The sequence below is a fragment of the Puma concolor genome, chromosome D2 (assembly GCF_028749965.1).
Source record: "Puma concolor isolate L17-30 chromosome D2, mPumCon1.1.hap2, whole genome shotgun sequence".
NCBI lineage: Eukaryota > Metazoa > Chordata > Mammalia > Carnivora > Felidae > Puma > Puma concolor.
Window position 1 is genome coordinate 57454614 of NC_141677.1, and position 16521 is coordinate 57471134.

Here is a 16521-nt window from a genome sequence, read left to right on the forward strand (position 1 = left end):
AGAGCCCACCCTACTCTAGTTTGACCTCATCTTAACTTGCTTACATCCGCAAAGACCCTCTTTCCAAAATAAGGTCCCATTTACAGGTTCCAGGCAGGCAGGAACGTGGAGGGAGCTTCATTCAGCTCAGTGCACTACTCAAGTCTCCACCTGCCAGCTGCATCCCTCTCAACCTCTTCCCCAGTCTTGAGTCATTTCTACCTTTATGAATGGCAAAATTATTTCACACTGCTGCATCACTGTTAGCCCAAAGCCGTTCATCCAGTTTAACTACTGAGTTACAGACACCACTGTCCCATTTAACCAGTGGCCAGTTATCTTTCCCACCCTATCAGCAGCCTCAAGACATTTTCAACTTCTGCCCTCTCAGTTTGCAGCTTCTTCAGCGCTACTCCCCCGAGAGGTGTTTAATATCTCATTAGCACCTCTTTGCACCTCAGTGTGAATCCCCTAATCTCTTAAATTCTCTCTGTACACATACCCCCCCCACCCCAACCTCCAACCAGCTCAGTTCCTCCAGCCTCCCTGCGTGGGCGCTGGGTGGCAATGAAGGGACTGATAAAGAGGCGAGCCCATGTCTACCCATCGCTCAGCACTCAGGGATGCTGCTGGCCTCTGAAAATAGTGTCAAGCCTCATTCCTGCCATACAGTTTAAAATCCTCCACAGTGGGCAAGAATTTGGTCAGCCTGCAGCAGACTGTCTACATTCTTTCAACACTGGAGAATGAGTCTACACAATTCCCCTGCCGTGTAGCAGGCAACCTGCCAGCAGGGTGTTTCCTTGCTCCCTTCCTTCCCAGTTGTCAGCCCTGAGCACCCCACCACCACCACCACCCCGTGTCCCGGGCAGTTCTGAAGAAAGCCGTAAAATTAATCAGCTCTTTTCTGTGGCTTATTTTTTTCTAGCATCTTATTCTAAAAATTTGCAGTCAACAAAAGTGAAAGAATTTGACAATGAACTACCCTATTACCCAGCACCTAGATGTTACCATTAATATTTTTTAGCATTGAAAAAATTGGTATATATCTCACATCTAAAGTGAATTATTTACTTGTTTGTTTGTTTATTTATTTATTTATTTATTTAGAAAGCATGCACCCACACGAGCTGGGGAGGGCAGAGGGAAAGACAGAACCGTATGCAGGCCCCATGCCCGGTGAGGAGCTGGATGCGGGGCTCCACCCCACCACCATGAGATCATGACCTGGGCCGAAATCAAGAGTCGGCCGCTGAATCGACTGAGCCACCCAGATGCCTTCTAAGGTGAATTTTAAAGTGTATACTTATGAAATGTACATTTTAGTGGCTTTTAGTATACTCACTACATTGTGCAAACATCACCACTAATTCCAAAACATTTTCATCACCCCAAAAGAAATCCCCGACCCATTAGCAGTTAGTCCTAATCCCCTTCTCTACCCTGTCAACCATTAATCTACTTTCTGTCTCTGTGGATTTGTTTTTTCTGGATATTTCATATAAATAGAATCCTACAATATGTGGCCTTTTGCGTTTGGTTCCTTTCACTTAGAATAATGTCTTCAAGGGGCACCTGGGTGGCTCAGTCGGTTAAGTGTCTGACTGTAGCTCAGGTCATGCTCTCCCAGTCCATGGGTTTGAGCCCTGTGTCTCAGCACAGAGCCCGAAGTCTGCTTCAGATTCTGTGTCTCCTCTCTCTCTGCCCCTCCCCTGCTTGCACTTTGTCTCTCTCTCTCAAAAATAAGTAAACATAAAAGTATTTTTAAAAAACACAAATTGTAAGCTGCTACCAATTATTTACATCTTAAGTTTTTAAATAAGTAGATTCAGAATATTGAAGCTAATAAATGCCTGCCTTGATTGTACATTCACATGAATAATAATTTAAGGGGCACCTGGGTGGCCAGTCAGTTGAGCGCCCGACTCGATTTCAGCTCAGGTAAGGATCCCTGGGTTGTGAGATTGAGCCCCATTCTTGCATGCACACATTCTCTCTCTTTCTCTCTAAAATAAAATTTTAAAAAGAATAGTGATTTAAAATGAGGGGATGGTCCTTTCGTGATAAAAAATGCGCAACAAACCAGGAATAGAAGGGAATGTTATCAACCTGATGAAGCCATCTTTTTTATAAAAACCCACAGCCAACGTCATACTTGATGAAAAACTGAATGCTTTACCCTAAGATCAAGAACAAGACATGGATGCTTGCCCTCACCATTTCTACCTAACATTGTTCTAGGAGTTCTAGCTGGACAACTAGGCAAGAAAGATAAAAGGCATCCAGACTAGAAAGAAGTAAAACTTTCTTTGCAGATGTTATGATCAATATATATAGAAAATCCTAAGGAATCTACTAAAAAGAGATGATGAATTTTATGACACCCTGTAGAAGTCCCCATTTCCAAGATTTAAAAATTCCCTGGCTTTTTTCAAACTGCCTCTTCCTTTATTCCCACATTCTTCTCTCCATACTTAGCAAGAATAAACCCAACACTTTTTAAACAATTACCCACCTATTCCCTCCACCCCATCTCTCCTTGGAGGTTTGCTCTTGTAATTAGCATCTTTGGAACTGCCCACCACGACCCTTGTTTCTCCCCATCTGGACGGTCTCCAGTCTCTTCCTCTGGCACTCCCTTTCTAAATTAGGCTACTCTCCTGCTGCCTATCCTAAAGTAGCCCCCTTCTGCCTGGCTTCTGTATTTGTGTGTGCATGTGTTGTGGTTAATTTTTAAAACAGCTTTATTGACATATAATTTACATATGAAATTCACTCATCTTAGGAGACCATTCAGGGGCTGGGGGGGGCGGGGCAGGGAGGGGCTCAGTAGGTTGAGCAACCCACTCTTGGTTTCTGCTCAGGTCATGATCTCCCAGTTTATGGGCTCCAGCTCCACATTAGGCTCTGTGCTGAGATTCTCTCTCTCCCTCTCAAAATAAATAAATAACTATTTGGAGGAAAAGAGAGAGGGGCACCTGGGTGGCTCAGTCGATGGAGCGTCCAACTTCAGCTCAGGTCATGATCTCAAGGTTCGTCAATTCGAGTCCCACATCTGGCTTTCTGCTGTCAGCGTGGAGCCCACTTCGGATTCTCTGTCCCCCAGCTCCCTTCTCTCATGCTTGGTCTCTCCCTCTCAAAAATAAATAAATGTTAATTTTTTTTTTTTTTAAAGAAAGAGACCATTCAATGATTTTTATAAATTTACTAAGTTGTTCAACCATCACCATAATCCAGTTTTGAATATTTCTCTCACGCTGATAGTATACCTCACCTGATTGGCTTGTAAAGGCTGGGCCTCTACACTTGGCCACCTACAAGTGTAGAGTTTGGAAGTTAGGCCTGAGGGATTTGGGATTTTGAATAAAGGTCTAAAACCCCCAGGCAACGAGGCAGTGAAGAATCATTTTTCCATCCCTCCTCCTTTTTTTTTTTTTTAATTTTTTTTTCAACGTTTTTTATTTATTTTTGGGACAGAGAGAGACAGAGCATGAACGGGGGAGGGGCAGAGAGAGAGGGAGACACAGAATCGGAAACAGGCTCCAGGCTCTGAGCCATCAGCCCAGAGCCCGACGCGGGGCTCGAACCCACGGACCGCGAGATCGTGACCTGGCCGAAGTCGGACGCTTAACCGACTGCGCCACCCAGGCGACCCCCCTCCTCCTTTTAAAAAATGAAGTCTTGGTTAATCATTAAGCCAATCATGATATCTTGAAGAGTTAAACTGATCCATATCTCCATTTTCATCCAAACAGCTTATTTTCCTCTCCTGTGTTCCCCTCAGAGAAGATACTCCGCTGCTGAGCTGAGGCATTCTTAGAACTTTCTAGCTCAGTTCACACACCCACCGCCCAAGACCAACGACCTCCTCCTCTCCAGGAATGTCAGCCCCAGTCCAGGCCCCATATACCCATGCTCCTGGTCAAGAAACATTGCTCTGTGTCCTTTCTTTGCCTATTCTAACTCTACCACCCACCGCCCGCCCCCCGCACTCCATCACACCACAAGGTCCTGGGCTTCCTTTTCATCCCTGTCAGCCTCGTTTCCCTAATCTCCAGACAGATCTCTCGCCTGACCCCTTCTCTCCATCCTCGCTTCACTCGCCGGGTCATCACTTCCCAGACGCGGGCACCCGGGACCTCAAAAGCGCAAATGCCAAATCCAGACGAGTTGACGCGCCTAAAAGAGGGGAGTGTGTGGGTGTAAGTGTCTGTGCTTGTGTGTGGAAGAAACCAACTGAGTCCACGCCGGTGTTCATTTTCTGGAAATGCCAACCACGCCCGGCTGACAGAGCGGGTATCCGCAAGCCAGTGCGCTCCTGCACACACCACTCAGGGTTGGTGGACTCAAAAGCAGCAAGGTTTCACCCTGCACCCGGGCCCAGCGGGCGCCCCGCCCCCCAACCGTACAGCGCACCCCCGTCCTGGCGCGGTGGTAGGGCCCGGCGGCGACGTCACCCATTGTTTACAAATCAACCCGAGCCGGTAGGATTCCGGCTCCCGCGGCTGCAGGCGCGCGGCGCGAGTGCCTGGAGGGTTCCCGCTTCCGTGTCCGCCCCGGCCCCGGCCCCGGCCCCGGCCCCGGCCCCCGCTCCCGCTTCGGCCTCAGCACCGCTCCCCGCTCCGCCGCGGCCCATCGAGCCCGGCGGGCCGCCGAGCCGCCAGCGCCGGCCGCCGAGCTCCGTGTGCCCGGGCGGGGGGCCATGCCGTGTCGGAGGGAGGAGGAAGAGGAAGCCGGCGAGGAAGCGGAGGGGGAGGCGGAGGAGGAGGAGGAGGAGGACAGCTTCCTCCTGCTGGAGCAGTCGGTGACGCTGGGCGGCTCGGGCGAGGTGGACCTGCTGGTGGCCCAGATCGGCGAGGCGCTGCAGCTGGACGCGGCTCAGGACAGCCCGGCCTCCCCGTGCGCGCCCCCGGGGCTGCCGCTGCAGCCCCCGCGGCCCCCGGCGGCCGTGCGGGCGGACAAGGCCCGGCCCCCTGCGCTGCCACTGCTGCTGCCGCCCGCGCCGGCCGAGGCGGTGGGCCCGGCGCCGCCGGGGGCCCTGCGCTGCGCCCTCGGGGACCGCGGCCGCGTGCGGGGCCGGGCTGCGCCCTACTTCGTGGCCGAGCTCGCCGCAGGCCCCAGCGCTCTGTCCCCACTGGCCCCTCATCCCGGCTTTGATGGGCCTTCGGGAGCCAACAAGCGGGGCGCCCCGCAGCCGCTGTCCGGCCCGTGCCGGCGAGGTTGGCTGCGAGGCGCCGCCGCCTCCCGCCGCCTACAACAGCGACGCGGGACCCAGCTTGAATCCCGCACCGGCGACGACGATCCGCACCGGCTCCTGCAGCAGCTGGTGCTCTCGGGGAACCTCATCAAGGAGGCTGTGCGGAGGCTTCATTCGCGACGGCTGCAGTTACACGCAAAGCTTCCCCAGCGCCCGCTCACGGGGCCTCTGTCGGCCCCAGTGCATGAGCCCCCTTCGCCCCACAGCCCTCGCGCGGCCTGCAGCGACCCCGGCGCGTCTGGGAGGAGGGCGCAGCTCAAAACTGGCGACGGCGTTCTGGTACCTGGCAGCTAACACCCCGAGTGGCCACAGTGCCAGCGTCTGCCAGGAGGGCAAGGGATTCCGCTGAGGGCTGCATCCCTATTCAGACTGGTGAACTCGCGCAGTTGGAAACGGGAAAATAAGCTAATGCAGACGAGGAATGGAAAAACCGCGAATATTTCCTTGGGGAATTAATGGAGGGCTCCAGTGTGTTTGAAACAGCTTGGTTGGCCCTATTTGTGAGGCAGATTACAGAGCGCACTCCCAAGCTCATATTCAGTAGGACTCCTTATTTGGCTTGACCAGCCCCGGCGGTGCAGCTTGCAGTTCCACGCAGCCTCTCGGAGCCCTTCAGCCCGGCGACCGTGTGGCCACACTCCACGCTTCTCGGGATCGCCGAGCGTCTGAAAGACGAGGATGATCCCAGTTACTTTACCTTTTCAGGGCTGGTTCCTGATCCACTTTGGGGGAGGGGAACATGAGTAGACCGTCATTTCAGGGAGAACCTCAAACTGCCAGACTTGAAAATTTGTGACTCTTAAAAAAAAAAAAAAAAAAAAGCATCTCATGTCTTTTGGGTGCTGGTTCTTAATACAAAACACGCGGTACCATGAAAGGACTTTTTGGGAGTTGAGTAGGAGTAATGTTTTCTCTGTCCCCCGTTTTGCAACTGGCTGCGGTTCTCAGCGTGGCAGGGAAAGGTGTGCGAGATTGGCACGGGAGGCGGGGGCGGGCGGTGCTGGGGAAAGGTAAGGTGCGACGTGGAGTGAACCCTCCTTCCTCTCTAAAATATTTTCACAGCCGTCCCTCTCCTCCTCGGGTTCAAGGTCACTGTTTCCGGAGCGCAGGCAGGGTTCCGGGGTTCCAGTAGAGCAGAAGAGTTGCCGGGTTCTGCCTGTACTCCGGAGAAGAGCTCGGTGTTTTGCAAGTACTGGAGTCTCCTAAGGACACGCGCACCGCGGCCACCGCGGGTATGGGGAGGCGGGGACGTGACGGGCGCCGGTGCCTTCTGCGGGCAGCCGCGCCCTGGGCTTTCACAGAAACTGCCCAGAGTCTTAGCCTCGGGTCCCTGCACTCCCCCCACGGCTCTGCTGTCCTACTCCAAGTGGGTGGCGCTGGTGCTCCTTGGGGCCAGGGCTGGGGGCTGGGGAGACGCCACGTGACGCGCACTCCGGGGACACAGCCTCGCACAGCAGCTTATAATGGACTCTCCGGGGCCATTTGCAATAACAGCTGCAATTCCCTGGATAGACGGAGTTGATTTCCTCCCTCTGCCCCTCCCCCAGGCATGCCAGCTCGCCTTTGTAAGTGAAGGAAACCGAGTAGAAAATGTGACCCTCCAAACGGAGAAGCTGCAGGCTTTGCCATTGTGAATCGTGGTAAAGAGCTTTAACATACTGTTCACTTACTCTGAGGGATCTAAAACCGTTTTGTGGGTGTTGTAGTTTTATAAGATTCAATGGCTTGTTCATCATCCAGATGTGGCTATTGACATATCTACACTTCGCACCGGAGTGTCTGGAATTGTGGCTATCCTGATTGTAGGATTTTAACTTAACTGAAATACTTGTTTTTAATAAATGCGTTGGGTTTTTTGTTGGGTTTATTGTTGGGTTTTATCTTCTACCTGCCCTCAGTGCGAAAGATGCAGAGAACACATTTCTCTAATCCATAAACCTTAAAAACACTTGAAATCCTTGTCGGCCTGCCTTGTGGATGGTAATTAGAGCGCCTTTGTGTCTGAGCGGCTCACTAGTTAAGCAGGGTCTGTGTGGCTGGGCGTGTATTGGTGCTGGCATGAAATTAAATGAAAGTGAGGTCAGGTTTTGGACCAATCCCATTCACTAAAACCTTAGAGCCTTTTGGATTACTAGTCAGTGATGGAGTTTTATGAAGCTGCCTCTGACTATTAGCAAAGGACATCAGTTCAGCCTGTCACTGCAGACTGGGAGGCTCATCACTTTTTTTTTTCTTTCTAACATGGTCATTAAGTGGACTCGTTTCACAAGGCAGCCCTTAAGGCTGGGGCAGCTCTTGGTTAGCGGCCGATCAGGATACAAACCCACGGTGGGAAAGCTGTCTGGCAGTGTCTGAAAGGACTCCTCTCTTTGCTCTTAGCATGTTTGCTGCCATTCTCTCCAGGAGCGGTGACATAATGGCCTGTCTCTATCCCTCCCTTTCTGAGTTACTTCAGCCTGTTCCCTCCAGGAAGGAGCCACACTAGGCAACATATTATCCAGGGTTCAAGGCCACTTATTAAATGGGGACCTCGGACAAGTTGCTCAACCTCTGTGGGCTTTTGGTTTCCTTCTGTACAATAGACGAGAAGTGAGATGTGGAAAAGTTTGCTGTGACTGGCACATACTGGAGAAAAACAGTCTCTAGTCCCAACTCGTTCCTTCCCAGGAGTGTCCCTTGGTAGCCATATGACTGGGTCCTAGGTTTCTCATGAAAGAAGGGCATGCCATGGTCCCAAAAGTGCTTTCTGGATACAGTCCTTTCTTTTTTTCTCTTTCTTTCTTTCTTTCTTTCTTTCTTTCTTTCTTTCTTTCTTTCTTTCAATTTATTTTGAGAAAGAGAGAGAGAGAATGCAAGCAGGGGAGGGGCAGAGAGAGAATCCCAAGCAGGCTCCCTGCTGTCAGCGCAGAGCTCGACTCAGGGCTCTATCCCATGAACCCTTGAGATCGTGGCCTGAGCCGAAATCAAGAGTCAGATGCTCAACGAACCGAGCACCCGGGCACCCCTACAGTCCTGACTTTCTAACTCCCTTCTGGACCCCATGCCTATTGTCTATACCTCCCCATTCTCTCTGCCCCTGATAGTCTGAGATACACCTCCAGAGCGCACCAAGCCAGCTGTTCCCTACACCTTGTCCAGAAAATGTTGTGGGAGGCTTGTCCAGTGGGGCTCAGCAAGGGAAGGGTGATTATGGAGGCTCTAACACTGAGGAAGGGGACGCTCCAACAGTGTAGGTGGCTGCCACGACTGGGCGCTGAGCAGGAGGAAAGTGGTCACGTGCTGACTTCCTCCAGCATTGGAGTACGCCTGGGGTCATCAGCTCCGCTTCTTACTGGGGATGGGATTTCCTTGAGGTCAAAGGGTTAGGGGTAATCGAGGGCCAAACTGGCCATGATTTGATGCCACTGCACCGGCCGTGCTGGCTTGTAATGATCAATTAAGGCCAGACTCAACCATGGGGTTCACATAGTACTACTCCCTCCTTAAAGGAAGACTGGAGAGGAGCCTGAGTGGCTCAGTCAAGCATCTGACTCTTGATTTTGGCTCAGGTCACGATTACAAGGTCATGGGAGTGAACCCTGTGTCGAGCCCCCGTTAAGCCCGTCAGGCTTCATGCTTAGCGTGGAGCCTGCTTAAGATATTCTCTCTTGCTGTCACCCTCTTTCTCTCTCATTCTGCCCCCTCCCCAATTTGCACACTCTCTCTCTCAAAATAAATAAATTTAAAAGGACAACTGGAGAAAACTAATCTCTACTACCAGGCACTTTAAACGCACCATAATCCTAAACTGTCCAGCTTTTAAAAAATCTTTCAGGCCTTGGGGCGCCTGGGTGGCGCAGTCGGTTAAGCGTCCGACTTCAGCCAGGTCACGATCTCGCGGTCCGTGAGTTCGAGCCCCGCGTCGGGCTCTGGGCTGATGGCTCAGAGCCTGGAGCCTGTTTCCGATTCTGTGTCTCCCTCTCTCTCTGCCCCTCCCCCGTTCATGCTCTGTCTCTCTCTGTCCCAAAAATAAATAAAACGTTGAAAAAAAAAAAATTAAAAAAAAAAAAATAAAAAATCTTTCAGGCCTTACTAGTCACCCCAAAATCTTTTTTGAAATAAGTCAAGGTTTACACAAATGATTGCTAAGTTATTAGACCACTTTATATATATATATATATATATATATATATATATATATAGGTGGAAAAATAGTCCGATAAGGGAACAGGACAGAGTCACCTACCAAAGTCACTTATGAAAGTCAAAGGCCTAACAGAGTCTAGAACCCAGGTCTCTGGGCTCCCAGTTCAGGCCTCTTTCCAATAGACTAACACCGTCATACACAGTCCAATATCGTTCACTGCACAACTCCGCACATATACTACAATGTGAGTGACACCCCTGTAATTGTCCAAGATGGTGGCCCTGCCACTGGCACCCTGAAAAACATACCCCAGATCCCTAGGCTGAGCTAGGGAAAGCCAGGTATGCCACAACCATATTCTTAGAAAATGTTCAGCGTCCTATGAAGACAGCTAGTTGGCCAGAGAAAATAGCCTGGATGAGATAAAAGACCAAGCTAGAAAGTCAACGAGAAAAATACAAAATAAAAACACGGAAACTGGCAAGTAACGAGTGATGTGGAGAAAGGAATGCCACACCTCACAGAGAACTGCACAGTCTGCCACCCCAGGATTTCATTCTAAATTAGGCATAAACGCTACAATATTTGGATTCAGTTTTCGCCCTTCTTTTTCCAGCTCATAAGCAAAGACATGGAATGAAGATCAGACACCACTTTCGTATCCAGCAAAGTCTGTGTTGAACCCTGTGATCCCTTCCTTCCAATCAGAAAAGAGTTACCCTGGCAACTAAATTACTAACTCACTCAATTAGCTCCCCCCTCTTCCACCAATGCTCAGTAATCACAGAATGTCAGCCCAGGGAGAGCTCAGCCTTAGGCAGTCTAGTGCTACCATAGTTCTATTTAGCCATAGAAGCCCAGAGCGGTTGCCCCTCAGAGGTGCACTCGTTTGAACACGGTGCAGGCTCCTGCAGGCCCAGGGGCAAAACCTCTCCCGTGCAGTACATCTTCATGGTTTTCCATCCATCACTGATGGGGGAACAAGTGACCTGCCCTTAACAGTTTCCCAGAAGTAATAATAGATAAGACCTTGGGCTCTGCAGGCAGCCCTACCCTGCCTCCACACAGGCAGCTGTGTGATTTGGGGCAGAGTCACTAACCTAATTAATGAGCTCAATGAACTCATCTGCAAAATGGGAGAAGAAGGGCCTACCTTGGAAAAATTATGTGAGTGTTCAATTAGATAATGCATGGAAGTAAATAGCAAACAATAAACCCTCGAATAATAAGACATTGTATCTGGAAGCTATTGCATGAAGGTCACGACTTTGTTTTTTGTGGAAAATCCTGCCTCTTAAAAAGGACTTCTTCCATCTGTTTCTTCAAAAGCATAAACCTGTTTCCTCTGAAGACTAGGTGCTTGAGCATACGCCCCTGTTGTATAGGTAAGTGCTAAGGGAAGTATAGAGAACCCTTTACTCAGTCTAGATGAGGTTTAATCTGAAAAGGGTGGCAGTGCCCTTCATCCCAAACCTTGAAAGCAGATCAGGACTAGTAGAGTAGGAGCAGCAGGAAATATTACAAAGGGGAGGGTTTGTGCTGAGGACAGCCTGGGACCACAGCTCTTAACGCCCCCATCAGAAAACCCATCCCCTTCTGGAGCACCTGGGTGGCTCAGTCGACCAAGGTCCAACTTTGGCTCAGGTCATGATCTCACAGTTCGTGGGTTCAAGCCGCATGTCGGGCTCTGTGCTGACAGCTCAAAGCCTGGAGCCTGCTTTGGATTCTGTGTCTCCCTCTCCCTCTGTCCCTTACCCACTTGTGCTCTCTCTTTCAAAAATAAACATTAAAAATAAATAAATAAAACCCATCCTTCTAATTCAAATTCAGGGCTCAGCTGAAGTTTTGTGTGCCCACTCTGTCCACTCGTGTATAACCTGTACTGAGAAACTCATGTAATTTCTTCGCGGGGAGTGATCTTGGAGTTCATTTTGTTCTTACTCTTCATTATATTTACTGTCATTATAGGGTTATCTCAGGAACTCATATGTGAATGTCTTCCCTTCCCAAAGAGATTAGATATTCTTTAATGGCAGAGGACAAGATGAAGAGGATGTGTTGGGCAGATTATCAGGCCACTCAGTGTAGGGGATGGTCTGAGGTTGAGGGGGGACATTTATGGTAAGCTAGATCAGTTGCATGGCTGTTATAACATCCATGCACCAGGTGATAAGGGCCTTGGTGGGAAGAGAGAGATGAAAAGACAAGACACACTTTGAAAAGAAAAAAAAAAAAAAAAACAGAAAAACCCACAGGCCTCCATAGAGTACCTTGTGGCAACTAAAATGTCAGTTCTGGAGCCAGAATGCCTGGGTGGCAATTCTGGATCTTTCCTTTAAAGCTCCTTCCTGTGACTTCGGGCCAGTCACTTCACCTCACCTAACCTCACGTTCCTCATCTGTGAATTCCGATAGTAATAAAGTCCCTGCCTCACAGGGTTGTGAGGATTCACTGAGCTAATGCTAGTAAAAATGCTGAGCCAACTGCCCAAAACATAGCTGCATTTAGTAATGCTGCTTTGGTATTGGCATTTAGTAAATATTTGCAGAGCAAACAAATGGGGCGATTTCAACAGACCTATAGAGGCCAGGGGAGTGGGGTGCTTGGGGCATAGTGAGGAGCTGTGGTTCCTAGAAACTCAAAGAAGATGAGAAAGGAGGGACAGCAGCTAAAAAGGAAAAACTGGGCCAATGGAAGGATTCGCTCAACCAGGAGAGACTTGAGCTTGTCTGACGGCCATGGAGGATGTGCAGAGGGAGAAACTGAAGATGTTCTCAGGGGTAAGCTTGCCTGAGGAGGCAAGAAGGCACAAGATGCCCCGTCTGCACAGGTCTGAAGGGCAGGGCTCTGGGGGATTACAAGGGTGACGTGCCCACTACGTGACAGCACCTACATCACAAACTCCTAGCACAGCAAGGCTGGGCACCTGAGAGTTGGCTGTTGAAACCACTTTGTATAACCCATCATGCCTGGGATCGCTGGTGTGTTTCTGTTGTTGTGTGAAGGAATCCTTCTTCTCTGAACCTTCTGCTACAACTTACGCCACAATAGAATGGAAACTAAATCTGGTATCAAGTTTATTAACTGCTCCCTCTTATCAATTAACTGACTCATAGAAGGTAAAATTCACAACCCCAGTCGATAGGCTGTTCAGGCACTTTGTTTGACTTATTGATTTGGGTGGGTTTAAAAAAAAAAATCACAAGCTGGTTATCTTCTTGTTACCTTTGGCCTGCCTTTTTGCCTGTTTCTTTTTTACCAGCGAAATTAGATTCCACAACCTAGCACGGGTGACAAATGATTTCCTAGGTTTTCCCAAAAATCTTCCCTAGGCTGGAGTCATAATCACCTTTCTCCAGATGCACCATAGATAGTACTTTGCATCAGCTGGGTTAAAGGGGGAGAAACTCACAGTGCAGATGTTCAAGACCTATTGTTTAATGGTGCTGAGGCAGGGAAACTGAATAACTCTGGGGTGTAAAAAAGATACTGAAAATCACGGGGCACCTAGGTGATTCAGTTGGTTAAGCATCTGACTCTTGATTTCGGCTCAGGTCATGGTTTGTGAGATCAAGCCCCACGTCAGGCTCAGTACTGACAGCACTGAGCCTGCTTGGGATTCTCTCTCTCTCCCTCTCTCTCTCTCTCTCTCTCTCTCTCTCTCTGCCTCTCCCCTGTTCACACTTTCACTCTCTCTCAAAATAAAAAAAAAAAAAAAAAAAAAAGAGGGCACCTGGGTGGCTTAGTCGGTTAAGTGTCCGACTTCAGCTCAAGTCATGATCTTACAGCTTGTGCGTTCGAGCCCTGCATCAGGCTTGTGCTGACAGCTTGGAGCCTGGAGACTGCTTCCGATTCTGTGTCTCCCTCTCTGTTCCTTCCCAGCTCGTGCTCTCTCTCAAAAATAAATATTAAAAAAAAAAAAATAGTGAAAGTCACTAAGATCTGATTCCATATACCTTGGACCTAGCCACAGAGGATGTACAGAGATAACGTAGATACATCTGTTCGTGTGCATACACCCATAAGCACGTGCAGACACACTCACATACCCATCATCCCTTACAGTCTTCCGTGGCTTCTTGGTTCTACTCTGTCTATTCCTATTGTTTACTTTTTTCTCTCCCACATAGATGTGATGAGTTGGGTCTTTATAAAGAACTTAGAACAGAGCCTGGCACATGGGAAGCACGACAGACATTAGCTAGTGTTATTACTGCTTCCCAACTGCCAGCGTCTCCCAGGATCCATCCACCCATCTTAGCTCTAACTGCCAAGTCTTTATCTTCAGCACAGCTCTAATCATTTATGAGGCACCAGGCTGCCGTCCCTATAACTTCACACATGAAACTCCTGATCAACCCCCACCCCCACCCCCACAACCAGCTAGCTTCTCCTTGCCACTTCCCTATTTTTCTGGATCTTCTAAGGGCTCAAAACTTGCAGAATGTTACCAGGGAAACCTAGGTCCCAGCCCCTTCAGAAGATGGGAGCTGTCTCAATTCTGCAGCTCACATCCCCCCAGTTCGGTGCCCAGCTACTCAAAGGGCTAGGGATATCCCAGCCACAGTCATTCATTCCTGGGCCAAGTACTAGGAATGGGCCATCCCAAGCTCCAATACCTTGGAAATGGCCATTGCCTCAATATAGAGAGACACTTGCCCAGGCCCAGGCCCAGGCTTTGGCTCCCTACAGCCTTTACAAATGGCTGAATCCACAGAGGGGGCTGTTCATGACTAGAGATGTGGGTGGTTCAGGCAGGAGACAAGAGAATCAGCTTAATGCCATGAGTTCAGACCCTGCTCTACCACCAGTAAGTCCTACCTGTCCCCATTGTAGAGAACAAAGGAAGGTCTCATAAAAGGTGTCAACAGAGCACCTGCCCTTAACAGGTATCACTTCTCTTTCCTTCTACCTTGCTTCTCAGGTCCCATAGCTCTTCTCTCCTTGTCTGCAGGCACCATTCTAACCTCATTCCCAAGTGCTCTTGGGAATAGTGCAGACCCACAGGACATCTGCTCTGGGTGAGACTGCACCATCTCGGCCCTATGCCCTCATCTTATTTTTTTTTTTTTTTTAATTTTTTTTTTTCACCCTTTCTTTATTTTTGGGACAGAGAGAGACAGAGCATGAACAGGGGAGGGTCAGAGAGAGAGGGAGACACAGAATCGGAAACAGGCTCCAGGCTCTGAGCCATCAGCCCAGAGCCTGACGCGGGGCTCGAACCCACAGACCGCGAGATCGTGACCTGGCTGAAGTCGGACACCTAACCGACTGCGCCACCCAGGCGCCCCCTATGCCCTCATCTTAGACAACTCAAGGTTCTAAAAGCAGCAGCCAGGTACCATTTGTTATCCGTGCCCTTCTTAGGCAATTTCTCCTATCTTATGTAAAGGCCTCGGCCCCAAAGCTGCTTGCGAATTCTCCCAGGTCTCAAACCCTGCCGCATCCCACAGCCCCAGCACTTTGCATATACGTGGCTGGTGTTCAAGAGAAGTTTGAGAACAGTGATGCCATTGTGTTAAGGTATTTAGTGGGATACTCTTAAGAAACCCAACATGGGAGAAAATGGTGTCAAGGAAGTCTCATACAGGGGGTACAGTAGACTGGAAGGTCTGGTTGAGGAACAGGAGATCCTAGAACCAGACTGCCTGGCTTCAAATCCCAGCTTGTCCACTTAAAAAGTGGTGACTTCAGGGGCGCCTAGGTGGCTGTCGGTTAAGCATCTGACTCTTGATTTCGGCTCAGGTCATGATCTTAAGGTTTCTGAGATGGCGCCCTGCATCGGGCTCTGCACTGACTGTGTGGAGCCTGCTTGAGATCCCCTTTCCCTCTCTCTGCCCCTCTCCCGCTGGGACGTGCGCATGCGTGCGCACGCAACCTCTCTCAAAATAAAACATTAAAAAAGGTGGTGACTTCAGGCAAGTCAGTCAGTCTCATGGGCCTCAGTGTCCTCATCTATAAAATGGAGAAAACAGTCTCCACATTATGGCCCATAAAACCATGACATGATGAGAGGATACCCAGAACAGTGACTCCTGGCACATGTATACCCAGTGAAAACAACCCCCAGAATGATGAATGCAGAGATAGACTGGTTTGGAAGGTTACGTGGAAGCAGATTTCTGGAAGGAGTCAGAACGAGGGATGTGTAGGGTACAGTAGCAAGAGACTGGGACAGCTTGTATTATGGTGGCTAAAGTTAGCGAGGGCAAGTGGGGCACATTTGGTCCCCAAGGAAGGGGCCACTCCCAAAGGAAGGGACCAAGGAAGAGGCAGTGGTGGTGACAAGAATTAGCCACTATCATTCTTTGAGCAAGTTATCCCAGACATCTCTGATCTTCATTTAACCCTCCCAACTACCCTATTAACTAGTATGCTTTTATTAATGAGCGAAGGAACAAGCACAGGGTGGTCACTTGCTCGTTATGATACAGATGGGTGAGTAGCAGGGCCGAGTCAAACCCAGTCACTGAACACTAGCTTTCCCCTGTGGCCCCCGCACGAGAAAATGGTGGGCGGGCGAGGGAGGAAGAGGTGCTAAGAAGTTCCCGAGGGGGCTGGGTGGCAGAACTCTGGGCTGGACCAAGTAGGAAGGGACTCTACCAGGGTTCCATGCCTGGGGAAAACAGGCCTGAGGACAGGAAAACCTCAGTTAATCTAACCCTTGCCTGCTCAAACCAAGCCATTTTACAACTACCAGATATATCGCTGTGAAACTGGTCTCCCTTTCCTAGGCCAGAGCTCCAGACCGGGTTAGTCTCCAAAGAGGAAGAAACAGACTGGCTTTGCCTGTGCCCTCCCATTCTTCACACACACAAAAATCCAGATGAAAATCACCCCACCTCCACCGCTCTCCAGACACATCAAGTCTCTTGGCCTCTGCCCTCCCGCCTAGAGAGCATTTCTGGAATATGTTCTTATTCCACAGAGGGAATGGAAGCCCATCTAGCAGGTTTTAAAAATCTGGACTTAATTTGCTGATTTCGGTTAACATCAACCCAGAAACAATGAAGTCCTGCAGCTCTACCAGTATTCTACGCTGAGCACAGATGGCTCCAACCCGTTGCCCAGGTCCCCCCAAGTACACTCACCCTTCATTATTAAGATATCCCCTATGTGTTTTTCTTTCCCCCACCTTCCACCAAAAAGCCAAACATGC

At 49.7% G+C, this 16521-nt stretch overlaps 2 protein-coding genes across 2 annotated transcripts in view; one reads left to right on the top strand and one right to left on the bottom strand.

Moving 5' to 3' along the window:
• ARHGAP19 (Rho GTPase activating protein 19) overlaps window positions 1–3387 on the bottom strand; it is an 81926-nt gene extending 78539 nt beyond the window's left edge. The window contains exons 1-2 of the mRNA XM_086680528.1: window positions 2958–3387; window positions 1877–1985 (exon numbers count right to left, since the gene is read on the bottom strand). The gene's annotated coding sequence lies outside the window, so the exon portion shown is untranslated. The remainder of the gene's footprint in view (window positions 1–1876; window positions 1986–2957) is intronic.
• A 1059-nt stretch (window positions 3388–4446) lies between these two features.
• Window positions 4447–7103, top strand: FRAT1 (FRAT regulator of Wnt signaling pathway 1). The gene has a single exon (XM_086680527.1). It carries the CDS (start codon window positions 4682–4684, stop codon window positions 5528–5530), a length of 849 nt encoding a protein of 282 aa, XP_086536653.1. The 5' UTR covers window positions 4447–4681; the 3' UTR covers window positions 5531–7103.
• The last annotated feature ends 9418 nt before the right edge of the window (window positions 7104–16521 follow it).

What these genes read in the sequence shown, in the direction of transcription:
- FRAT1 (XM_086680527.1), top strand. Translation starts at nt 4,682, where the DNA reads ATGCCGTGTCGGAGGGAGGAGGAAGAGGAAGCCGGCGAGGAAGCGGAG.